The 26,815-nt window shown below is 46.5% G+C and overlaps 1 protein-coding gene across 4 annotated transcripts in view; it reads right to left on the bottom strand.

The window, feature by feature from the left end:
* Positions 1 to 7,369: 7,369 nt before the first annotated feature.
* ST8SIA5 (ST8 alpha-N-acetyl-neuraminide alpha-2,8-sialyltransferase 5) overlaps positions 7,370 to 26,815 on the bottom strand; it is an 80,084-nt gene continuing 60,638 nt past the window's right edge. For all 4 annotated transcript variants that reach the window (XM_067699196.1, XM_067699198.1, XM_067699195.1 and 1 more), the window contains one exon: positions 7,370 to 25,685. In XM_067699196.1, coding sequence (XP_067555297.1) covers positions 25,217 to 25,685 — 469 coding nt within the window. In that variant the 3' untranslated portion in view covers positions 7,370 to 25,216. The remainder of the gene's footprint in view (positions 25,686 to 26,815) is intronic.

Genomic DNA, 26,815 nt, shown 5'->3' with positions numbered 1-26,815 from the left:
ATAATTTAAATTTTTATTGGAATTTTTTCAAAAAACTGAAACCAAAATATTTTTAGAGAATCCCATGGCCTTAGAACACAATGATTAAGAGAGCAGAGTCTGAAACCATACCAAGTGTTGATGGGGACGTGGAGCAACTAGAACTCTCACACCGCTGGTGGCAGTGTAAAATGGTACCACCACTTTGCAAAAGAGTTCGTCACTTTCTTATAAAGACCCTTCCCACACAACCCATAATTCCACTCCTGGGTATCTACCTAAGAGGAGTGAAAAAATATGTCCATACAAAAGCTGCATTTGAATGTTCACAGAAGCTTTATTCACAATAGCCACAAACTAGAAACAACTCAGATGCCCATTGACTGGCCAAGACTATTCAGCCATAAAAAAGGGAAGAAGAGGTGATACACGCCCAAACACGGATGAGTCCCGAAAGCATTATTCGTAGAAAAAGAAACCAGTCAGAATAAACTACATGCTGTCTGATCACATGTATCTGACATTCTAGAAGTGGTGAAACTAGCCTAGTGGTTGTAGGGGCTAGGCACGTGGGGAGAGGATTGACTGGAAGGGAGCATGAGAAGGCAGTGCTGGGCCTCGGGCTCTGCCCTGTCTCTCACTGGCCTGCCTCACCTGCTGTCTTCCACTATGAAAGTTTATCCGGGCCAGGCCCCCGGTGCAGTCCTGGCTGCTGACCCGATCCCCAACCCAGGCTCTTTGGTGTGAGGACCCTGCACATGTTTGACTTGGGAAAAGGTGCTCAGGGCATGATTTGCAGACCTACCTTCCATCCCAGGCAGAGCGAGGTCTGTGTCAGCCACCTTGTCCAACCTAGGCTTACCATGAGGCCCTGAACATGGACGTATACTTCTGCACTCTTGATAAAGCTGACACAAAGTGCAGACAGGATAATTATTGGGACCCCAAACTTCTGGTTGAAGGAGGGGCCTGTTTATCCCATTGACCACTGGCACGTGTGCACAAATGCATGCTTGCACACACATGTTCTCTCACATACACGCTCTCTCACACACACAAAACGATCTCATTGCCCAAGTCTCCTTCCCCTTTAACTACATCCCTCTGCTGCTGAATCAGTTCTCCTAAAGCTTGCCTTTGGTCGTGTCACTCTCCAGTTCAAAAACCTTCAGTTACATCTCAGTACAGCCAAATTTTATCAGCCAGGATTCTGGATTGCAAGCAACAGAAACTAACACTGGCTAGTTTAAGTAGAAAAATTATTTATTTAAAAGTTAATGGGGGGAAGAGGGGTTTCAGGATTTTCCAGAGGGCTAAGAACCATGCTTAGGGGCTGCACCCTGGAAAGATGCCTGAGGTCATGTGGTTGGGTAAGGACCCCGCTGCCACCGATGCTGGACCAGAATGGACTCTGCTGCCTTGTGCCAATTCAGAGTCTGGGGCTTGTGCATCTGATTTGTTGAGCCTAAGTGGTGTGCCCACACCTTGCTGGAAAGGAGGCTGGGAAAGTGAGGATTTGGCATTTTCAGCTCTTACCCTGGGACCTGTGCTCTCCTCAAACTTTAGAAGGGCATTCAGATGTTGGGTTGCCAAAAAAAGAATAACAAATACCCCCAGCACTAATAGAATTCCATGGCATTGGAGGTCCTGTAATCTGACCCAACCTCCCCCTTAGGAAACCCACACTACAATTAAACTGAAGAAGTTCTGTTTTCTAAACATACCTGGTGCTTTCCTTGTGTGAGCCTAGTCTACTCTAACATCGGAGCTAGAGTGTGCATCTCCGTACCAGCAAGCTCTTGTGACACAACCACCACAGAAATCTCAGTGGCATAAGCATTATTTCTCACATGTCTGGGGCTCAGCTGGGGTGACATCTTCACTGAGCTCAACTGCTCTGCATCCAGCTACAGGACCAGCTGGCTGTGGCTAGGGCAGGCCTGTGCTAATGGGTTCAGCTGCCTAGAGAAAGCTCTTCTCATGGCCATGGTCGAAGGGCAAGGAGGGCCACCCTGACAAGGCAAGCACTTTCATCAATCTACTAACATCCTCAACCAAGCAAAGCAATGCACATGTCCGAGCCCATTGTCAAGGGCTGTAAAGGTACATAGCAAAGGGTGTGGACACGGTGAGGGGTGAGAACAAGGGCAAAAACTCAATCTTCCCCAATGACTTCTCTCTTCCACTAGACACAGCTCCTTCCCAGGAGGTCCTGTGTATCCCCAGTGCCTAGCAGAGTGTGAGTGTGACTCAAGCAATGATGAGTGAATGAGTGAATTACAGGTATGTGGGTTGGGGGTGGCTACAGAGCATATACAAGTGCAAAGAACAGGAGTGCTCGTCCTGGCGGCTCCGGCTCCCTCCCGTGGCTCCCTACTCACCTAGTGTCCCTAATTTCTCATTCAAGGTACTAGCTGGTCTGGTATCTCAAAATGAACCACCTCTTATTCTGGGAGCAGGACAGGTGATGCAGTGATGTGGGATTGGTGGTTTTCCTGTTTCACTGAAATGTTAGTTCTCACAGACATTTTAGGCAAACCCTGTCCCTGTTCCGCTACCTGGTGTATCAGGAAAGTACATCTTCAACCACTTCCGCCCCCTTCCCTCCTATCCACTCTGCTCAGAGCAGCCCGAGGGATTTTACTTAAAAATAAATCAGATCATGTCACTCCCCAGTGTATATGTTCCAAAGGCTTCTCATGCACTTAGAATAAAGTCCTGATCCCTCCTCAAGGCCCGTAGGCTCTCATCTCCTCACCCCTCCCTATCCCCCCCCCATTCTCCAGCCATGCTGGCTCCAACCCCCTACCCCCATTTCCACCCACTCCTCTTCCTGTCCCAATCAAAAAAAGTGCACGCACTCACACACCCATTGTCAAGGGCAAAACCCCTTAGAGCACATCTTTGCAGTCAACGCCTCCTCTCTGTCCCCTGTGCCACCTTCTTAGTCTCCACCTTCCTCCTGTCTCACTGGGACCAGGTCCCCTAGCTGGATGCCCAGCAAATCTCTGTCCTCCTGCCAGGTTGCTTTCCCAGAAAATTGATGCGGACACATTATTCCCTTGTTGCCCCATCTCCTAGAAAACAAAGTACCCACTCCTTAGCTCCGTTGACTAGGACCCCAAATCTGGCTCTGTCTACTACTCCAGCCCAGTCCCAGGCCCCTGCACCCCACCCCACCCCGCCTGCCCGCACTCACCAAACTCATTCTTTGTGATTTTCACAAGGTCAGGGAAGGGGGGAGGTGCAGAACATCCTTCTATCCCTCTGACCTCCTCCCTCTCTTGGGGACTGGAGGTCTGACCCCACCCCACATCCACCCCACTGCAGGGTTGGGTCCCTTGGATATTTAAGGCCAACTCTTCCTTGGGAAACTTTGTGTGTTTGCTCCCAGGACTCCTTCCAACTCAGCTCCCTGTCCCTCTTTTGGATGGACAGTTCCTAATCCCACCTCAGCTTCTGCCCCAGCAGTGCATCCCCACAACCCCCGACTGCCAAGGGTCCCTCCCCCTGGCAGGCTACCCTCTTCCACAGAAATCCCCTGTCAAATGACCTCTGGCTGACCTCTCTGCCACACATCTCTTCCAGGACTCTATTGGAACTTTCCCCACTCGCTGGACCATGCTGCCCTGGGCCACTTTATCTTCCCCAGGCAAGAGTGGGGCTCCAGTGCCCTGCATTCCAGGTGCAGGGAATCCATGACATGCTCCCCAGGTGGTCCCATGGAAGCCCCTCTCACTAAGCCTGGGGTTAAGAGGTATCATTGACCCCCACCCCACCCCTTTATCTTGAGACGGGGGGTCACTGGTCTCTACATTGGAAATCCTTCTCAAAAACCAACTATTCTATCAACTCTGCCACCTCTTTTTTTTTTTTTTTTGCCACCTCTTTTATAATCTTCAGTCGCATGAAGGGGCCAAGAACAGTTTAACTAGTTTTGAGCTAATTTGTCTAAAAATTGTGTACATGGTCCAGCACCTCTTGGGGAGGTGGCATCCATTGTTGGTTGGTACCTCGGTTGAAACTTCCCATTTGGTGACTTTGTCACACTTGCTGATCTCTCTCCTCCACCGGGCAATCCCATACTCAGGGCAGAGCTGGTGTCTCAGCCTTCTGTGTCTCTGCTGAGAAAGTGTCATCCTTGACACCTCACTTCCCCTCCCCCACCCCCACCCAATACATCTCTGAACCTGATCCATGGTCTGCTTACTCTGTTTATCTCCTCCAGAGCTCTCAGCTCTGCCCCTTTGCTCTACCCTAGTCCTCATCACCATCAGTAGCCTCCTAACTGGTCCCCAGCAATTCCACACTCCACATCACAGAAGGGAAAATTGTCTTTTTTCCTTTGTTTAAAAATATTTTTTAATTGAAATATAGTCATACATATTATGTTTGTTTCAGGTATACTATATAGTGATTTGACATTTGTAGACATTTTGAAGTGATCACCATGATAAGTCTAATAACAATCTGTCCCCATACAAAGTTATTATAATATTATTGACCATATTTCTTATGCTGTATATTACATCCCCATAACTTATTTGTTATATAACTGGAGGTTTGTCCCTACTAATCCCTTTCACCTATTTTACCCATCTCCCCACTCCCTCCCTTCTGGCAACCACTTCCATATCTATGAGTCTGTTTTCATTTTGTTTTGTTTGTTTGTTTTATTTTTTAGATTCCACGTTAGTGAGATCATGCAGTATTTATCTTTCTCTGACTGACGTTTCACTTGACATAATACCCTCTAGATCCATCCATGTTGTCACAAATGGCAAGATTTTATTTTTTATGACTGAGTAGTATTCCATTATTTATCTATATCTATAATTTTCTTTATCCACTCATCTATCAATGGACATTTAGATTGCTTCCATATCTAAGCTATTGTAAATAATGCTGCAATAAATATTGGAGTACATATATATTTTTGAATTAGTGTTTTTGTTTTCTTCTGGTAAATACTCAGAACTGCTGGATCATATGGCAGTTCTAGTTTTCATTTTTTTGAGAAAACCCCATACTGTTTTCCATAGTGGCTGCACCAAATTCCGTTCTTACCAACAGCACACGAGGATTCTCTTTTCTCCACATCCTCACCAACACTTGTTATTTGTTGTTTTTTCTTTATGATAGCTATCCTGACAGATATGAGTGGTATCTCATTGTGGTTTTTGATTTGCATTTACCTGATGATTAGTGATGTTGAGCATCTTTTAATGTGTCTTTTGGCCATCTGTATTTCTTCCTTGGGAAAACATCTCTTCAGGTCCTGAGGTCATTTTTTAATCGGGTTGTTCATTTTTTGTTGTTAAATTATAAGAGCTCTTTGTATACCTTGAGTATTAACCGCTTATCAGATATCTTCTTTTATTCAGGAGGCTGCCTTTTCATTTTGTTGATAGTTTCCATCGTTGTGCAAAAGCTTTTTAGTTTGATGTAGTCCCATCAAGCACAATTGTTTAAAGTTGTGCTTTTGTTTCCCTTGCCTGAGGAGACAGATCCAAAACATTTTGCTAAGATTGATATCAAAGAGTATACTGACTGTTTTCTTCTAGAAGTTTTATGGTTTCAGGTACCTACATATAAGTCATTAATGCATTTTGAGTTTATTTTTATTCGTGGTGTGAGAAAGAAGTCCAGTTTGAATCTTTTGCATATAGCTGTCCTATTTCCTAATACCATTTATTGAAGAGGCTGTCTTTTCCCCACTGCATATTCTTGCCTCCTCTGTCAAATTAATTGATCATATAACTGTGGGTTTATTTCTAGGATTTCTATTCTGCTCCATTTATCTATGTGTCTGGTTTTGTGTCACTACTATACTTTTTGATTACTATAATTTGTATATATAAGCCTAATACCTACAGCTTTGTCTTTCAGTCTCAAAATTATTTTGGCTATTCACGATCTTTTGTGGTTCCATACAAATTTTAGAGTTATTTGTTCTAGTTCAGTGAAAAATGCTACAGTTATTTGGATAGGGATTGCTTTGATCTGTAGATTGCCTTGAATATGTAGATTGCCTTGAATAGTATGGTCATTTTAACAATATTAATTCTCCCAATTCATGAGCACAGTGTATCTTTCCATTTGTTTGTCTCATCTTCAATATCTTTCATCAATGTCTTATAGTTTTCTGAGTACATGTCTTTTACCTTTTTGGTTAGATTTATTCCTAGGTATTTTATTCTTTTTGTTGCAATTGTGATGGGATTGTCTTCTTAACTTCTCTTTTTGATAGTTTATTTTTAGTGTATAGAAATGTAAAAGATCTGTATATTAACTTTGTATCCTACAATGTTATTGAACTCATTTACTAGTTCTAATTGTTTTTTGGGGATGTCTTTACGACTTTCGATATATAGTATCCTGTCATCTGTAAACAGTGACAATTTTACTTCTTTTCTAATTTGGATTCCTTTTATTTCTTTTTCTTGTCCGACTGCTGTGGCTAGGACTTCCAATACTAAATTGTCAGTTGAATAAAACTGACAAGAGTGGTTCCTGATCTTAGAAGAAATGCTTTCAGCTTTTGACCATTGAGCATGATGTTGGCCATAGGTTTGTCATCTATGGCCTTTATTATGTTGAAGTATGTTCCCTCTACATCCGTTTTGTTGAGGGTTTTTATCATAAATGGATGTTGAATTTTGTCAAAACTTTTTCTGCAACTATTGAGATGATCATGTGATTTTTAGTCTTTAATTTGTTAATATGGTGTATCACATTGATTGAATTACAGATACTGAACCATCCTTGCATACCACTTGATCGTGGTGTATGATCCCTTTCATGTACTGTTGAATTTGTTTTGCTAATATTTTGTTGAGGATTTTTACACCTATGTTCATCACTGATATTGGTCTGTAATTTTCTATTTTTTGTGGTATCTTTGTCTGGTTTGGAGATCAAGGTGATGCTGGCCTCACAGAATGAGTTCAGAAGTGTTTCTTCCTCTGCAACTTTTTGGAATAGTTTGAGAAGGATAGGTGTTAACTCTCTTCTAAATATTTGGTAGAATGCACCTGTGAAGCTATCTGGTCCTGGACTTTTGTTTGTTGGAAGTTTTGTTTTGTTTTGTTTTTTGCTGATTCAATTTCATTAGTTGTAATTGGTCTGTTCATAACTTCTATTTCTTCCTGTTTCAGTCTTGGGAGATTGTACATTTCTAGGAATTTGTCCATTTCTTCTAGGTTGTTCATTTTATTGGCATATAATTGTTTGTAGTTACCTCTTATGATCCTTTGTATTTCTGTGGTGTCAGTTGTAACTTCTTTTTCATTTCTAATTTTATCGATTTAGGTCCTCTCTCTTTTTTTCTTGATGAGTCTGGCTAAATGGTCATTCATTTGGCTTATCTTTTCAAAGAACCAGCCCTTAGTTTCATTGATCTTTTCTTTTTTCTTTTTTTTTTTGGTCTCCATTTCATTAATTTCTGCTCTGATCTTTATGATTCCTTTCCTTCTACTAAGTTTGGGTTTTGTTTGTTCTTTTTCTAATTCCATTAGGTGTAAGGTTAGGTTCTTTGAGATTTTTCTTGTTTCCTGAGGTAGGCTTGTATTCCTGTAAACTTCCCTCTTAGAACTTCCCTTTTGCTGCATCCCATAAATTTTGGATCATTGTATTTTCATTTTCACCTGTCTCCAGGTATTTTCTGATTTCTTTTTTGCTTTCTTCAGTGATCCATTGGTTATTTTGTAGCATATTTTTATCCTCCATGTTTTTGTGGGTTTTGCCTTTCTTTTCCCCCTTGTAATTGATTCCTAGTCTCATAGTGTTGTGGTTTGACAAGATGCCTGATATGATTTCAATATTCTTTCATTTACTGAGATTTGTTTTGTGGCCTAGCATGTAACCTATCTTGGAGAATGTTCCATGTGCACTTGAAAAAAACATTGCTTTTGGATGGAATAGTCTATATATATCTATCACATCCATCTGGTCTAAGGTGTTATTTAAGGCCAGTGTTTCTTTATCAGTTTTCTGTCTGGGTGATCTGTCCATTGATGTAAGTGGGGTGTTAAAGTCCCCTATATTATTGTAGTACTGTCAGTTTCTCCCTTTATGTCTATTAATATTTTCTTCATGTATTTAGGTGCTCCTATGTTGGGTGCATATATATTTACAATTGATTGATCCCTTGATCACTATGTAATATCCTTCTTTGCCTCTTGCTACAGTCTTTGTTTTAAAGTCTATTTTGTCTGATATAAGTATTGTTACCCAGCTTTCTTGTCATTTCCATTTGCATAGAATACCTTTTTCATCCCCTCACTTGCAATCTATGCGTGTCTTTATATCTGAAGTGAGTCTCTTGTAAGCAGCATATATATATATATATGTAAGATTGATTTGTATCTGTTCAGCTACTCTATGTCTTTTGATTGGAGAATTTAGTCCATTTATATTTAAAGTAATTATTAATAGATATGTACTTATTGCTATTTTGTTAATTGTTTGGGGGTTGTTTTTATAGTTCTTTTTTTCCTTCCTATTTTGTTCTCTTCCCTTGTAATTTGATGACTATCTTTATTGTTATGTTTGGATTCCTTTCTCTTTTTTGTGTATCTATTTTAGGTTTTTCGTTTGTGGTTACCATAGTTTGTGGCTCAAATATAACAATATAGTTAGCTAGCTAGCTAGCTAGATAATAGAGATAGATATAAATATATATTATATATATACATGTAATTATTTTCAGTTAATGACTTCTTAAGTTTGAACACATTCTAACAACCCTACTTTTACTTCCCCCCTCCATGTTTAATTATTTTGATGTCATGATTTAATTCTTTTTGTTTTATATATCCCTTAACTACTTATTGTGGATATAGATTATTCTACTACTTTTGTCTTTTAATCTTCCTACTAGCTTTATAAGTGATTGATTTTCTACATTTACTGTATGTTTGCTTTTACCAATGAGATTTTTCCTTTCATAATTTTCATATTTCTTGTTGTGGCCTTTTTTTTTCTGCTTAAAGAAGTCTCTTTAACATTTCTTGTAAGACTGGTTTAGTGGTACAGAACTCTTAGCTTTTGCTCATTTATAGAACTCTTCATCTCTCCTTCAAAACTAAATAAGAGCCTTGCTAGGTATTCTTTTTTAAATTTTTTTATTAGTTTTTTTTTAACATCTTTATTGGAGTATAATTGCTCTACAGTGGTGTGTTAGTTTCTGCTTTATAACAAAGTGAATCAGCTATACATAAACATATATCCCCATATCTCCTCCCTCTTGTGTCTCCTTCCCACCCTCCCTATCCCACCCCTCTAGGCGGACACAAAGCACCAAGCTGATCTCCCTGTGCTATGTGGCTCCTTCCCACTAGCTATCCATTTTACATTTGGTAGTGTACATATGTCCATACCACTCTCTCACTTCGTCCCAGCTTCCCCTTCCCCTTCCCCGTGTCCTCAAGTCCATTCTCTACATCTGCATCTTTATCCCTGCCCTGTCCCTAGGTTCTTCAGAACCACTTTTTTTCTTTCTTTTTCTTTTTAGATTCCATATATATGTGTTAGCATACAGTATTTGTTTTTCTCTTTCTGACTTACTTCACTCTGTATGACAGTCTCTAGATCCATCCACCTCACTACAAATAACTCAGTTTCGTCTCTTTTTATGGCTGAGTAATATCCCATTGTATATGTGTGCCACATCTTCTTTATCCATTCATCTGTCAATGGACACTTAGGTTGCTTCCATGTCCTGGCTATTGTAAATAGAGCTGCAGTGAACATTGTGATACATGACTCTTTTTGAATTATGGTTTTCTCAGGGTATATGCCCAGTAGTGGGATTGCTGGGTCATATGGTAGTTTTATTTTTAGTTTTTTAAGGAAGCTCCATACTGTTCTCCATAGTGGCTGTATCAATTTACATTCCCACCAGCAGCACAAGAGGGTTCCCTTTTCTCCACACCCTCTCCAGCATTTATTGTTTGTAGATTTTTTGATGATGGCCATTCTGACCGGTGTAAGGTGATACCTCACTGTAGTTTTGATTTGCATTTCTCTAATGATTAGTGATGTTGAGCATCCTTTCATGTGTTTGTTGGCAATCTGTATATCTCTTTTGGAGAAAAGTCTGTTTAGGTCTTCTGCCCATTTTTGCATTGAGTTGTTTGGTTTTTTGATATTGAGCTGTGTGAGCTGCCTGTATATTTTGGAGATTAATCTTTTGTCAGTTGCTTCTTTTGCAAATATTTTCTCCCATTCTGAGGGATGTCTTTTCATCTTGTTTATGGTTTCCTTTGCTGTGCAAAAGCTTTTAAGTTTCATTAGGTTCCATTTGTTTATTTTATTTCCATTTCTAGATAGAGTATTCTTGGTTGTAGGTTTTTTTCCTTTCATAGCTTTGAATATATCATGCCACTTCTTTGGGTCTGCAAAGTTTCTGTTGAAAAGTCAGCTGATAGTCTTATGGGGGTTCCCTTGTACATAGCTAGTTGCTTTTCTCTTGCTGCTTTTAAGAGTCTCTCTTTATCTTTAATTTTTGCCATTTTAATTATAATGTATTTTGATGTGGACCTCTTTAGATTCATCTTGTTTGGGACTCTCTGTGCTTCCTGGAACTGAATGTCTGTTTTCTTTCACAGCTTATGGAAGTGTTCAGTTATTATTTCTTCAAGTAAGTTATCTATCACTTGCTCTTTTCTCCTTCTTCGACCCCCTATGATGTAAATATTATCATGCTTGATGTTGTCTCAGAGGTCTCTTAAACTACCCTCATTTTTAAAAAATTCCTTTTCTTTCTTCTGTTCAGCTTGGGTGATTTCCTTTACTAGGTCTTCCAGCTCACAGATCCATTTCTCTGTATCACCTAATGCACTGTTGATTCCTTCTAGTGTATTTTTATTTCAGTTATTGTATTCTTCAGTTCTGTTTGGTTCTTCTTTATATTTTCTAAGTCTGTTAAAATTTTCACTGTGTTTATCCATTCTTCTCCCAAGTTCATTGAACATTTTTTGTTTTTACTTGAAATGCTTTATCAGATATATTGCTTATCTCCACTTTTCTAAGTTCTTCTGTGGTTTTATCTTGTTAATTTATTGGGAACATATTCCTTTTTCTCCTCATTTTGCCTAATTATCTGTGATTATTTCTATTTATTAAATAGACCAGTTATGTTTCCCAATCTTGGAGAAGTAGCTTTATGTAGGAGATGTCCTATGAGGCCCAGCAGCATTCTCCCCTCTGGTCATCAGAGCTATATGCTCTAGGGACACCCCCTATATGGGTTGTGTGGGTGCTTCTTTGTGGTGGGGTCAACTACTGTGAGCATGCTGGTAGGCTGGGCTGGACTCTGGCCCAGTTGGCTGCCAGGTCTTGCCTTGAATGGTGGCTATCAGCCCACTGATGGGGAGGGCCATGTCCTGAGGCAGCTGGCTGTATGACCCAGGAGCATCTTGGGGTTGTTGCCATTCCCGTAGTGGATGGGGCCTTGTCCTGATGGTGGGTGGGTAAGCTCCCAGCACTTATAGGCTAGGTAGAGCACTCCAAAATGGCGCTTGCGAATGCCAGTGTTTTCGCCGTAGGACAAACTCACAAAAATGACTACTGCTATCATTCCCATCCCCAGGGGGAGTCCAATTGCCTCCTGCCTCTCCAAGAGGCTCTCTAAGATCAAAAAATAGGTCTGCCCCAGGCTCCTTTCAAATTACTGTCTCTGTGCTGGGACTCAGATTGTGTGAGATTTTATGTGCACCCTTTAAGAGTGGAGTCTCTGTTTCCTGCAGTCCTCTGGCTCTCCCCTGTGCAAGCCCCGGTGGCCCTCAAAGCCAGCCATTCTGGGGGTTTGTTTTCCCAGTGCAGGATTGGGCTGGGAGTCCATTGTGGGACTTGGACCCCTCACTCCTTGAGGAGAACCTCAGCAATTGTGATTATCTTCCCCCTATTTGTGGGTCACCCACCCAGTGATGTAGATATTGACTATACCTCATCTCTGCCCCTCCTACCCATGTCATTGTTCCTTTTTTATATCTTTAGTTGTGGAAAATCTTTTCTGCCAGTCTTTAGGTCATACTCATAGATAGTTGCTCTGTAAATAGTTGTAATTTTGGTGTGCCCATGGGAGGAAGTGAGCTCAGGGCCTTCCTACTTGCTACCTTGGCCACACCTCTCAGGAATTTTTTCAGTGTAAATCTGACTATGTCCTCTTCCTCAAAATCCTTCAAGGGCTACTTGATTCTCTTTGAATCAAAATCAGAATCATTAACATGACCCACCTCTTCCCCACAGAGTCTTGCCTCCATCCAGCCCTCCAGACTTATCTCCTGCCACATACCCCCTCCCTACCCTTGCAAAATCCTTCCTCCAAGGTCCCAAGCTCTCTCTCCATCCAGGGCCCTCTACCTGGACTTACTTCTCGCACAACTCCACCCTTACCTTTCACCTGGTTAACCCTTCCTCACTCTCCAGCTCTCAGCTCAATTGTCCCTTCTCCAGCAGAGTGCTCTTTGTGCTCAACCTCAGGCCAGGGACATTTGCCCAGCAGCTCGCAGCACCGCACGCTCGTTTGAAGCACTGTCTATAATTAAACATTGAACTGTGGAATTTTTTGATTACCTTTATTGCTCTGGCCAGACTCTATGTCCTGTAAGTGCAGAGATGGCATGTGTGTTTGCTCACCTTTGTATTCCCAAATTCTCAAGTTGCCTGGCCCAAAGTAGGGGCTCAAGAAATGCTTGTTGAATGAATGAATGAAGTGACAAATTGTATGCATCTATTTATTAAATAAATAAACTACATTCAACTTCTTTCCCCAGTTCGTTGGGTCATTCATTCATTCATTCAAATATACATATTGAAGTCCCATTTCCCTGACCCTCAGCTCTTTTTCTTCCTATAATAGACAGTGCCCAGGTCTCAGGGATAACCTTCAAACAGTATCCTTAGGTTCCATAGTCGCTTGCTTGAGTGTTTGGCATTTTACAATGGTAATAAGGAAAGTTTAAATATCTTCCAGCTAGCATGGAAATTCTTGTTAGGGGGTAGGTAAAAGGCGAGCTGAGATCTAGGCTCTACAGGAAACCAAGCACACAGAGGATGTTTAAACAGCTCCAAAGAGAAATAGCAGAAATGTGTTCTCCATTGAGAGGGAGTTGGGGAGTAAGAACAGGAGGCCAAAGAAGGGGGAGGAGAGGAGGATCCAGATAGATGGACTGAGGCTGGGGCCACATGAAGTATCCCCATTGGGAGGTTGGCCAGTGGGTTAGCCAGAGGACACCCAACATTACATTTGCGATTGCTTGTTTGGAATGTTTTCCATCCCTTTCCCATCTCTTCCCACATCACTCTGGAATGCATTATATGATCACTGATGTCAAGGAAAGGTCTGCATCTAATCTAGGTGGTTAAGGGTTATAAAACAGAAACATGCTCAGAAGCTCAAAAGTCTGAAGGCCGCGGGATCATGAAAATGTTAGCCCCTGGGAGCTTGCAGAGATCATAGGAAAGGCTTTGGACTTCCCAAAATGCAGATCCGTGGAATCCAAGCCATTTTATCTGCATCCCATAGGGCAGGCCAGACCCAGCCAGGCAGTTTGTGCATGAATATTTTTTTTATTTATTTAATATAATCCTATTTTAAACACACTCATGGATATTGGCATTGAAAGAACTTTTTTTTTTTTTTTTAATAAGAGGGTAATTAGTGTTCAGATTCCTTTGCTGTGACTCCGGACCTTGACATAGCTAGTTTGCTTAGAGAGAGACAAGTCTATGTAGCTAATGGATCTGTTTCCAGGTGTGAGCACATCTCAGATCCCACCTGCCCTAGCCCTCCAGCCCTCAGGGACCCTCCTTCCTTAGTGGAAGCCTGCGGTCCTCCATGCCCTCCTGCTCCCTGTATACTGTCAATTCAGCACTCCACCCAAATTAGTCTAGATCTTGGTTTCTGAGCCCTTCCTGTGAGCCCCTATGCTTACATTGCCACTCTTGTCATACACAGACAGGCCAACGCTGCCCAAAGATGGGCCCCAAGTGGCCATGCCTTCTTCACAAGAGCTGGGAGCCTCCCCACATTGGGCTGTGCTGCTTCAGCCTAGTCCAGCCTCCTCCCCAAACACAGACACACACACACACACACACATGGCCACAGCCAGAGAGTCTTTGCTAAATGAGCCATTTGACTGGTTTTACTGGATGGAAATTGAGGGCTTTTCAAACACAGTGACAGATACAAATTACCCTGATTATGTTCTTAGGCATAAGTCACACCACTTCAAGATCACTCAAGGACAGCCACATACATACAAGCTAGAATTATGCTGCAGGAGTTCGTATAAACCCCTGCTCCTCAACAAAATTTGCATGACAATAAGATAACGGCTGCAGCCCCATCTCCCCAACGCTTTGGAATGGCACAGAGTGTTTCTCTCCAGGGCAAACAGAGGGAGCAAATCAACCAGAGGAAGGGAGGGATTTTTTTTTTTTAAGCAATGCTCCAGCTCCACACCCAGATCGAGTTTCTCTACATCGCAGCAAACAACATCTCAGTCTCCCTTTTCTTCTCCAATGGGAAAGGCTCTACAGAACACAGTGCCATGTGATGCGGCCCTTGAGAGAGGAAAGCAAGGGAGGGATGGGGCTGCAGAGCACATGCATGTCACGTCCGCGTGGCCACTTTGTCTTCACACACGGTGGCCACTTAGGGATGAGTCCGTGCCACCAGCCCCTCGGAGGTACTCCGCTGGCTGCCTTCACATGCACTCCTGGAAACTGCCATTAAGCCTGGCTGAAAGCACGTGCAGGCGCAGGGCAGGGAGCACGCGGCTGCAGGGCCAAGGTTTCCGCAGCTCCCCTGTGGTCCGCCATCATCTGTCCTGGCTTCACTTGGGGAGCAAGGTGGCAGGGGCTTCTGAATCCGAACTGTAGCACTGAACAGTTGAACGCTCATTGAGTTAAAGTGTTAGTTTTAAAAAACACATATGCATTTACATATATTTCACAGTTCAAACAATACGGCTTTGAAGAAGAGTTATGGCTTTCTGAAGGGAGGTCAGTTGGGTCCAGAAAGGGAATTTTCAGGCCACCAAGACCCTGCTTCACCCCTAAAACATGTGTGCAGAACGTGGAAGCCTCAGGGAGGACCAGCTGTCCCCCAAACCTTGGGAAGAGGGACTGGCTCAGAAGCCTGCCACAGTGGGGCCAGGGTCCTGCCCGAGAAGGTGCAGGAGGGCTGGCAGGAGCTGTCACTTGGGATCCCAGCAGCACCCCCCGCGCCCCGCAAACGGCCACAGCACCAGGGGGCTGCGTCGCTGTGTCTGCTGCCAACGCCCTCCACACTCTTGCTTTGCCGCGGCCTTGGGTGACCCTCTGCCCAGGGCAGCTGCCACCTTCCGCACACCAGGTACAGCCCCCATGCTTGGGGCCTGGAGGGGAACGAAGCCCAAAAAGGCGCCTCCTCACCGACGCTGGGCAAGGCATGAGGCCAGGGGTAAAGCTCAGGCCTGAACCACACTGCAGTCAGCCTGACAACCCAGAGGGAAGAAAACACAAGGGCTTCAGGGGTGAGAGCAAGACACGGCTGTCTCCCCCTGCCCCTTGGGGAGCTTGGGCACCCAACCGGAGCTCACCACCATTCCATGTGACCCGGGGCATGCCTCCGTCACCTTCCTGGGCCTCAGTCCAGTCGGGATGCCACCACCTGCCTTACCCTCCTCCTAGGAACACAGCGAGGGCTGGTGAGAAATTAGATGATGAAGACGTGTAGAAAGTAGAAGTGTTCACTTTCATAAGAATATGAAAAAAATAGTCATATTCTTAAATTCACAAATAAATCCAGGCCGAGTCACAGCAGAGCCTGCCCTGGCCCCGGCTGAGATCCGCATCCCCCTCCCACGTGCAATAGAGACACAACAGGTGAAAGCAGAGGTGCAGGAAGAAGACACCCCGGCCACCACAACCAGCCCCGCTGCACGTCCCCTTTAAGACGGGAAAGTAGAAGGGGTGCCCTTCTCCCTCCTCCTCGGGGGCGGGGGGGGGGCAGCAAATGTCAGAGGGAAACTAAGTCTAAAAGAGTGAGTTTGCCCATCTCATGAAGCCTATATTATCAGATAACGAACTAGTTCACCTACCTGAACTTCAGGATAACTAAGGGCTAATCCTTTAAGCACCAAGACATCTATGAATGTGTTTTAAGTATTTGGGGATGGAAATAATTCCAAGTGGATAGAACGCTTCTCTGCCTTCTTAAACACAGTCTACCGAACGTTGTTTGAGCGTTTTCGTCCCTCTACGTGGTTGTGGATACCGCAGGATGGGCTGCTCTGAGGGGTCATTTGGTGCCCTTGGGGTTATTACTACATGTTGGGCCCTCCACGAAACTACTTGCCCCTCCACTAGCCTCAGATCACTTGGGATTTTCTGAGATGTATAGATTTGGTCTTTTTAATGCCATTATTATTAGTCTATTAGCTGCCACTTCTTGCTAAATCTAGCACCTGTTATCATTCTCTTAATTTGCTTTATTATTAGAAACCAGAATCAAGTTCACTAGATTTGAATTTAAAATTAAAGTGAATGCCATGAGGGATTTGCTGTTAGCAAAATATTTGCTCTTTGATACAGAGCTTTATAGCAGCTACTTTGGGGGCTTAAAATTAATTTTCCTTTCCCTGAGTCCACAGCTGCCTGGGGCTGAGCGAACTTGCTGGGTAAGTGGCCCTGGGAAGTGAGGTGTGCTTTGACCTTGTTTCAATAACACAGTAACTATTTCCTCCCTTAACAAATTTTTGTGGCTGAATGAGGAATTGTGAGCTGCCGTGGGGATAAAGTGCTCGCTGGGACCACACTGCTGGGGGCATCTTCAGAGGGAAGGGGCAGGGGACTTGCCTCCAGTTGGAGACAGAAGAGATTGAGGCAGGTTCCAGGCACTAGCTCGCTGGTTGCAACTGGAGCCTTTTCCAGCGGAAGGTGGGAAAGGAAGGCGGAACATAATGCAGGTGTGAGCCCTGGGTCACATTAGCCCATTTCTGTGAGATGTTTCCTCATCACCACCTTCCTTTTTTGTTTTCCATGGGCATGGTAGGCAGAGTGCCTGGTCCAGCTTTGTGTTAAAGAGAGCATTGTTGTGCTCTGATCTTACCCCAACATCAGTTACAGGGTGACCCTCAGCTGGTCACAGGTTGGTTCCAAGCTCCAGAGACCCAACCCCTTAGCTCTGATCCCAGAATGCAGCCTGATCCTGGGCACAGATGAATTCTTAATTCAGGTACTCTGAGCCTACTAACGCTGGGAGAAGAAATCTATGTAACTTTGCTTTAAAAAGATTTCTAATGTTTATTTAAATGTTGAAAATGTTCAGAAAAAGAGCTGCTTGGTACCTTTCAGAAATCTCAAGCGTGAATCGATGCTCCCAACCCCTAACCAGGAAACAAATGCAGCAGAGCAGGGCTGAGCTTCTTACAATATCATGTAGAGCAGGGCTCCTCAACACGTAGTCCCAGGAGCAGCCTCAGCACCGCTTAGGAACCAGCGAGGAAGCTCCACGCCAGGCTCGTCAAATCAGACTCCAGGGAGGGGCCCAGGAACCAATGAGCTCTCCAAGTGATTCTGACACAGGAGCTGCTGACCTAGAACAACAGTTCTCAACCTCGGCTGCACAGTGGAATTATTTGGAGAGTCAGAAAAGCCCTCATACTCAGATCACACCTCAGACCAACTGGGTCAGAACTTCTGGGCGCAAAGTTCAGGCACGAGTGGGTCTTAAAGCTCTTCAGATGACGCCGATGTGCCACCAAGGCAGAGACCTTCTGCCTCAGGACAATGAGCCTCAACCACCGCGCAACAGAGTCACTCAAGGAGATTTTAAAAATAAGAATATGGGGTCCCATCCCCAGGCCAAGTGAATCAGATTCTCTGGGAAGATGAGGATCTGGAATGGGGGTGGGTTTTTTTGGTTTGGTTTGGTTTGGTTTTTTTTGCGGTACGCGGGCCTCTCACTGTCGTGGCCTCTCCCGTTGTGGAGCACAGGCTCCGGACGCGCAGGCTCAGCGGCCATGGCTCACGGGCCCAGCCGCTCCGCGGCATGTGGGATCTTCCCGGACCGGGGCACGAACCCGTGTCCCCTGCATCGGTAGGCGGACTCTCAACCACTGCGCCACCAGGGAAGCCCATGGGGGTGGTTTTATAAAGATCCCCAGGTGAATCCAATGTGCATATAAGGTTGAGAACCATAATTCTAGAGGAAATAAAACTTTTACCTCAAAGCTGAGCAAGTCATTTAGTTGAAAAAAAATGAGTTACTTGGTTGCCAAGGGAACCGTCCCCCTACTGGAAGGAGAGACAGTCACTGATTTCTGGCTTTTGTGCCAAGAGCTAAGTCACGGTAATGTATGTATGTATGTATGTATGTTTGTCTCTCTCTCTCTCTCTCTCTCTAGTGAAAAAAAGAAGGCTCACTGAAGAGACCATGCAGGGGAAATATCTAAACACTTATAGAAGCTGTGCTGTTGCCTCTTAGGACACTGGCTGGCCAGCACAGCTGAGCCAAGCTAGCAAAGCAAGATCAGGTCTGTTCTGACCCTCAGCAAAGGATGCTGAGGCTGCCAGAAGCTAGGGACCAACCAAGGGCCCAGGACAACTGCTCCAGGCAAAAATCAAAATCAGAATCCTATTATAGGGACACTAAAAACAGTTCATGTCATTTGAGAACAGCTTATATCTAAATGATTCTATATGAAATAAGTCGCAAAAAGTCAGATATTGTACAATTCCATTCATACGAGGTCCCTAGAGTGGTCAAATTCAAAGAAACAGAAAGCAGAGTGGTGGTTGCCAGGAGCTGGGAGGAGGGGAAATGGGGAATTGTCCTTTATTGGGTATAGAGTTTGAGTTTTGCAACTAAAAAAGAACTCGAGATTGGCTGCACAACTTAACACTACTGAACTGTACACTTAAAAATGACTAGGATGGTAAATCTCATGTATATTTTACCATAGTTGAAAAATAGAAAAAAAAATCTCTGATAGTGTCGAGGCCAAAACAGATTTCATAAATGTTATAGATTCCTGAGCAGTTAATTTTTGTTGCTAATTTAATAGTGGACTCTATTTTATATTCATATTTCCAGAACTCGCTGAAGTTATGTGCCAGATTCTTGGTTTTGCTCTTTTATCACTTAAGACTCCAGTCTGAATATCAAGCCAGACATCACCACTCACCTGGCAGTAGCCACGGACCCACAAGCGGTGCAGAGCCCAGTTCTCCAGCCGACATGGGCTCTAAGACCACCCACCGGGGGATGTCACAGTGCTGGTTGCTCAGTATCACCACCCCTCCCCCAGGCTCTGAGTCCAGAGGCAGGGGTTTTAACAAACACTCAGGGGATTCTGATATAGGTGATCTACAGTCTACCCTTTGAAGAACACACTGCTTTATCAGGACGCCTTGTAGGATGTAATCAACCTCAGACTGTCCTGGCTTGACCAGCCCTCCAAAGAACAAGAGAACAGGGCACACCCTGGGCTTCAGCACACCCCGAGCCTGGCCTCACCTGGCTGTAAGCCACAGCCAGCCTCCTCCTAGAAGGGTGCCCTGGTTGCAGGGAGAGAGGCCAGGGTGTGTGTTGAACTCAGAGCAGCACCGTCCCCTCCACACAGGGAGACCCCCAAGCTCCTGCCTTCCACTGGGCAACTGGAGTGGACATTTTGCAAAGCTCAGCTCATCTGTTTCCCAGCCAATAAATAAAGCACTTTGCACTTGTTCTTGAGCCATTATTGAAAAGTCCCTCGTATACTTCTACCCAGCCTGTACCTCAGCACAGCAGTTTCAGATCCTGACAAATCTCTATGGTTCTGAAGGAGGGAAGGACAAAAAGAAAATCTTTCCCTCTTTTGTTTAAACTAGAGAAAGAGGGTTGAAGAACAGGCAAGAAGCAGACGAGCAAGATTATAATGGGAGGAGGCAAAAAGAAGGTAGCGGAGACTGGGTGATGGAACCGACAAGCAACTGCAACAGGGACATTTCAGCCTCCTGCATCCCAAACTCCCCAAAAGCAGGTGGGCAAGTCTTTGTATAGCTCAGTGCTTCCCACATAGAAGGTACCAGGCAAAAAAAATAATGAGCAGAGTACTCTCTTAAGCTGACAATTACCCCAGGGTGTTACTCGGTTTATTAATGGGGTCTCCTGAACCACTGGAACCCACCAGCTAACAGAGACCCCACTGCTATAGTTAACACATGGCTCTGTGCCAGGGCTGAGGGCCCCAAGATGAGCCAGATACAATGCATTCTCCTGGGGAAAGGACAGACCCTCGGCCAAGGACACACGTAGTATGCTGTGAGGACATCCTAATAGAAGTCAGTGATGGTTGCTACAGAAGCACAGAGAGTGCCCAGCCCAGCTGCACAGAGGGGAAGAGGCGGGGACCATCACCTGACATTATCTGCAAAAGTGGTGGGGTAAAGGGGAGGAGGGAGGAGGTTGGAATGTGGAGCCACTCCAGGCATTTCCAATAGCTTGTGCAAAGGCACAGCACCTAGAGGAGTATTAGAGGGATGGTGCTGGCAGGAGGGTCTCTGGAAAGGTGAGTGAGCCAGCTTGGGACATACTCTGCACATCTGGGTAAGGAATCTGGACTATATGGTATAAGATGGCAACGGGCTCCACCAAAGGTGTTTCCAGAAGTTAATTCTCTAGAAGCAGAACGGTCAGTCAAAAGGGTCTGAGTTAGGGCAGTGGCAGAAGGAATGCAGGTAGGGAATGAATTCAAGGGATATTTATGAATCAGAATTGATAAAATTTGGTGAACAAATAGACATAGAAAGTGAAGAAGGAAGAGCCAAGAGTGACCCAGGTTTGGGGCTGAAGGGCCATTGATGTGGTAGAGCCATTCAGCAGGGGAAGAAAGGAGGAAGAGGGAAACTGCTCTCTGGGTGTCTAGTTTGTGCCGGCACTGTGCTAGGCATTGTGCAACCCTATTCCACAGCTGGTGAGGCTGGTGTCCTGGCTTCAACCTCAGATGATGAGTCAGAGCCTCCAGGGGCTTTGGTAGCTCCCTCAAGGTCACTAGTAAGTAAGGGCACATGACTTTGAACCCAGATTGCCCTTTTAACTGTACCAGTTGAGGACATGTTGAGGTCTGAGATGCTGAGCAGGTACAGACATTCAGACGGCCACGGCAAGCGTGTTCCTGATGTTCCAAGGGAGAAATGGCCTCCAGGAGAGGGGTGTAAGATGCAAGGACAGGAGAGATGTGAGGCTGCGAACAGATGTGATTTCTGCAGAAATGCTCCTAGAAAGAGAAAGGAACCCTGAGGAAGCTTCACGGAAGATGAGTCCACAAAGAAACCTGAGCAGGAGCGTTCAGAGAGGAAAGTCGGGGGAAAGTGGTTCCTTATAAAAAAACAAAAAGGAAGAGAGGACTCAAAAGACCAGTGTGGTCACCCTGTCACACGTCACATGGATGTTGAGGATGAGGCCTGACATAGATACACTGCTTTGACAATTACAGTCATTCTGCCAACCTTCGGAATTCAGGACTGACCCCGGCATGGCCAGGTGTTCCTCTCGTGCTAACTGTCCCTGAGCCCAGACTTGCTAGCACTCAGCTCAGCTCCTACGTGTGCCTGGGGGACTCAGTTCAGCATCTGGACATGCCCACCGGACCATAAGCTCCAAGAGGGCTGGGGCTACATTCTGCTCATCACTAGTTCAACGGCCCCTTGCACGATGCCCAGCACAAAATGAGCGCTCAGTAACAATGTCCTGAATGCCTGGCTGAAGCCAGCTCTGTGCTGTCCTTCAGTCGTCAGGAAGTGCGGCCACTGCTTCCCCCCTTCTCCACTTACTCAGCAGAGTCAAGGGCAATGGGCTCCCTGCTCTCTGCAGCACCAGGTGATTAGTGGGCAGAGCTGCCGCAGCAGCAGTGCTGAAACGGTCTCAGAGGCCACATCTGACCTTGCGCCACCTTCCTTTTTGCTTGCCTGAGCACCAAGTCATTTACTTGTTTTTGCTGCCTTTCAAGCCTGGAGCAGTGGGCATAGCACAAAGGAAGACACGATGGTTGCTTTGTTTTGGGGAATTGATTTCCCTTATACAAGAGTGTCACTGGTAGTCTGCATGGTGGGATGGGGGTGGAGTTGCGAGGAAAGTGGTGGGGTGGGGCTTCCTGAGTCAACACCCAGGTCTCTTCGAGCCTTTGAAAGGGTGCATTGCCTACAAACACTGGCTGCAGGAGAAAAGTGTAGCCTGGCAGTCAGGAGGCTGAGTCCCAGTTGAGTCACTAGCCGGCCATGTGGCCTCGGGCAAGTCCCCCAACATGCTATCTTTTAATATGTACCCCTTCTGCAAAATGTGGAGATGGCCTCAACTCCCCTGCATACATTGCACTGTGGGTGCATCTGTACTGCGGCCAGGGCCAGGGCTGGGTGGGTGGGGGAGCACCTACAAGCAGCCTCCATCCTGGACCCATAACAGCCTCCCAGAGCACTGTCCCTAGAGCGGGGCCCAGCACCACCCTACAGTGGCCTCTCAGTCAGGATCCCTCTTGTTCCAGCCCTGGTGACAGTGGCTAGGAAGCAGCTAAGACAGGTTTGGAGCACAGGCTTTGGGGTTCTACAGACACGGGTGCGGTTTCCTCCACCGGGTGCTTGGCCATCAGCCAGACACTGAACGGCTCTGAGCCTCAGTTTCCCCACCTGCCCAATGGAGTCTTCTTACCCAAGGGGGCTTTGTGATGATCACAGGAGACAGTGCAAAGAAAGTGCCCAGTGTAGGGCCTGACACAGAATAAGCGTACAGTAAATCTTAGCTATTATAATAATAAATATTATTTATGGCTTAGATCCATACATCATTAGTACTTCCAAAAACTTAAATAAAATTAAAGATTACAGAGACCCTAGGGATATTTTTTAAGCCTTTAGTTGTAGAGATGAAGAAACGGAGATCCTAAGGGAGGGGAAGGGACTTGCCCTAAGACCCAGCGACTTAAACAGGACCGAGAGCAAGGAGGCCAGCTCCTTCACAGGATGGGTCATGAGGCTCCATCCCCAGCCCCTACAAGGGACCTGGCTGGGGCAGACACCAGCCCATGACACCCTTGGCTGTGAGAACCATGGTATTTGACTCACCAAGGCTCTTGCCCCCAAACACTGCCCCATCTGGAACATAAACAGAGGGCTTCTGGCAGAGGGTTCTGTCCTCAGCAGGCATTCAACAGAGCCCCTGGCACGACTTGACCCAGGCCACCTCCCTGTTCTGGGCCTGTTTCCTTATGTGGGACAAAATGGTCTTTAAGAGCCTTCCAGTTCTGACATTCTGTAGTTTCAAGAAAGGGGCTCCATTAACAAGAAACAAGTGGCTGGAAACCTCAGTTAACTGGAATCTTTCCAGCCATTCCTTCCTTGGGAGAAACAGGCAGAGCACAGGGAAGCATAACCACCCACCGTCCTTAGTAGTGTTTCCTGGTTCGCCAAGTGCTTGGGCCTAATTTACCCCATTGGCTACTTCCTTGCTCTGCAGACAAGCAGACGGGTTCAGAGCAGCCCCAGGTTTTCCCAGTGAGGACCAGAGCTCAGAAGCAAGGCCAGCATCTAGAGGAGTGTCGTGCATGGAGTACTTGCTCTATATTGGCCCACCAACATGAAATCCAGGCAAGAGGAAGGGGTTCTGCCCTGGATGGGGAGCCTGGGGGCCCGGGACAAGGCCTGTGCCCACCTGTCTCTCACCAGCTGGGCCTATTGCTCTGCCTGTAAAATGAGGTGATCAGATGAAAGGTCCCGTTCCCTGCTGTGCTCTCACAGTCCCTCCCCCTCTGAACACCCAGTGGGCGGGGCCAGAATTTGCCTATGGTCTGCCCTCCACTCCTAGAAGACAGAGATACTGCCTTTATGTGTCACCTTGTCTTCCCAAGCCCAGCCCCAAACCAAAGCAGAATAGGCTTCTGGAAATATTTATGGGAAGGAGGGGAGAAAGGAGGAAGGGAAGAAGGGTGAGAGCAAAGAAGGGAGGGGGGAGGGAAGGAGGGAGGAGGGAGGGAGCTGAAGGTCTTTCAGGACTAATACTCTACGATTCCACAAAGCTAAATTCTAAGGCAATTCATACCACGCAAAATTCTAAGGCAAAACACCACGGGGGAAGCAAAGGGATGTGAAATGACATGTGAACCCCTTTTAGGCTAGGTCCAGCTGACTTCCCAAAGCAGAGGCCCTGTGGGTCCGTGCGTGTGAAGGCCACCAGGCTGAGTGCTGTGGGAAGTCCCGCCTTTACAGTAGAACCTCAGTGATGCTGGTGTCAGAGACCATGGCTCACTTCCATCGCTAAGCTCACCAGTCACATGTCAGCGTTTTCCAGTCTGGAGCCTTACGGTTCCAATTCAGGAACATTATACAGCAGGATTGTGCAGTATTCAGGAACACACAGAGGGATGGATCTTATAAATAACTCCTGGTTAAAACAGAGCTGAAGATAGGGAGACAGAAGAGGAAGCAAGTCGCTAAGCACTTATTGAGTCGGTAACATTGGCTTGGAAACCTTAGTGCAAATGGCTGGTCTGGTTTATTTCCTTCTCATCAAAAGATCAAACGCAGGATTGAACTTGGAGGCGCCAAGACTTATGTGTGTGCCTGCGGATGCGTTTGAAGGGTGTGGCTCTCCTTGGCTGACGGTGTCTCGGCGAAGATTGGAACACACAGGCCTTGCATCAGATCTCACAGTGCCGCTTGATGGACTCGGTTGGTGGAACCTTGGTTGGTAATCCCTGGACCTCTCTGAGCCATTGTCCCCACAGGAAGGTCTGGCCGCTGGGTTGGCCTCTAAGCTCTGAGGTTCTCTACAACAATTCAGGGCTGAGGCCTCGGTATAAGGCTCAGGAACCCAAAATCCTGAGTTAAATCTTAACCATGCTCATATGTCCTGTCTCCCTCTTTTCCGTTCCCGCTGGGGCCTTCCTTTAGCTGCAAAGAGGCCATACAGTTTGTGCTCTCTTGGTTGCTAAAACTGAGTGGAAATGTGCTTGATTCACTTGCAATCCCCAGGGCCGCGACCTTGAGCTGTGGCCCAGCAGCGCGCTACCCATGCGCAGGTGGGGGGCGCTCGGCATGGAGCTGACTCCGCCTGGCCCCCAGCCCAGCCTCCCAGCCCACAGGACCCAAGCCCGAAGCCGAGCGTCCGAGGGCGTGCCAGCCTCAGCGCCAGGCCTTCGCCCTGCCCTGCGGGTGGGCGGGCGAGGAGGAGCGAGGTTCCGTATGCCGGGCTGGCGGGCAGCCTGCGCCGCCCTCAGCAGCAGTTGCAGGTGCCCGTGTGCACGCGCAGGATGCCGCGGCTGTGCAGGTGCAGGAAGTTGAAGATCTCGGAGGGCATGGCGTGGAAGCCCGGGCGGGGCTTGACGTTGTCATAGTAGTGGTGGGTGATGTAGAGGCCCGAGGGGTTCATGGGGAAGGCCCAGAAGCCGAACAGGTGCACCTCCTCGCACAGTTCCAGCGCCGCCGTGACCAGGATGAGGCCGGTGCTGATGCGCTTGGCGCGCACCCCGAGGCTAAGCCAGTAGCGCGACACGTTGACCAGGTACTGCGGGTGGAAGTAGTACACGGCCTGCGGCGACTCGAAGTCGTCCAGCACGTACTTGACGCGGATGGACACGTCGGTGTTGCGCGTGTTGTAGAACGCAGGCAGCAGCACGGACGCGTTCTCGTACACCTGCAGCACCCGGTAGAAGGGCCGCCGCCACTTCTCCAGCTTGTGGAACCTGGCGGGGGCGCAGGGTGAGACGGGGCCCCGGGAACCCTCCGTTTGCCCCACCCCTGCACCCTGGCGTCTTTTCAAAGGACGTAGGAGCCCCTCAAGGCCACCCCCCCCCCCTTCGGCTCAGTCACTTAGCAGATGAATGTCCACCTTCCTCCGGGACGGTTATATTTTTGTAAGTGAGTGCCGGAGAGGGCAATCTGGACCCAAAGGGACAAATATCTAGTGTGTGGTTGCAGGGGAAGGGTAATACTTAACCCATACGGCTGAGGGTGCCCGGGGCGGGCTCAGAGGGGAAGGGGTGAGGGAGTGGAGGCTTTCCCTAGAGCCCTCGGGACTCACCTGTCCTGCCTTCCCCAAGGATTCACCTGTCACTGCCTTCCCCCAGTGAAGAACACCAAACCAGCTGCCTGTCCTCTGAGCCCTTCCTCCCCTCGCTCGCCTTTCTCTTTACACTGAACAGCCCTCCCAGCTGGCTCACTGCGCACCTCTCTGAATGCTCCCTCACTCAGCTGACTCCTTGTAAATGTGCCCGGGCATCTGACCGGATTTAACAACTCCCCCTCCTCTTACCCTTCATCTGACCTGGAGGTGTGACTATGCCCCAGTTGGAGTTTTAACCCCATCAGCCCCTCCCCCAGGCCTCCCAGACAGACCCCAGGAGGGGAGTCAGGAGCGGGGGTTGAGGTCTTTGCATGAGGCTTCTCGCCACTGCCGGGAGGACACACTGTGTAGGGAGCTGCCTGCCCCCGTCACACACTGGAAAGCTCTCTGGCCCATCTCTAGGGAAAGAGAGTCTAGACCAGTGCTGTCCAAAAGAAATATAATGCAGGCCACAAATGTAATTTTAAATGTTCTAGGAAGCACATTTAGAGAAGTAGAAAGAAGTAGGTGAAATTAATTTTTACAGTAGATTTTATTTAACCTGATATACCCCGAATACTATCATTTTAATATGTAATCAATATAAAAATGTAATAAGGCACGGCCCATCCTCTTTCTCATATTAAGCTTTTAAATCAAGTGTGTGTGTTGCACTTACAGACGGCACATCTCAACTGGATCATGCCCAGTGGCCACACATGATGAATGGCTATCATATTGGACAGCACAAGTTTAGAAAGAGGGCCACTG

The sequence above is a fragment of the Pseudorca crassidens genome, chromosome 12, assembly GCF_039906515.1.
Source record: "Pseudorca crassidens isolate mPseCra1 chromosome 12, mPseCra1.hap1, whole genome shotgun sequence".
NCBI lineage: Eukaryota > Metazoa > Chordata > Mammalia > Artiodactyla > Delphinidae > Pseudorca > Pseudorca crassidens.
The sequence above is the reverse complement of the archived record's forward strand: the minus strand, read 5'-3'. Positions and strand labels throughout refer to the sequence as shown.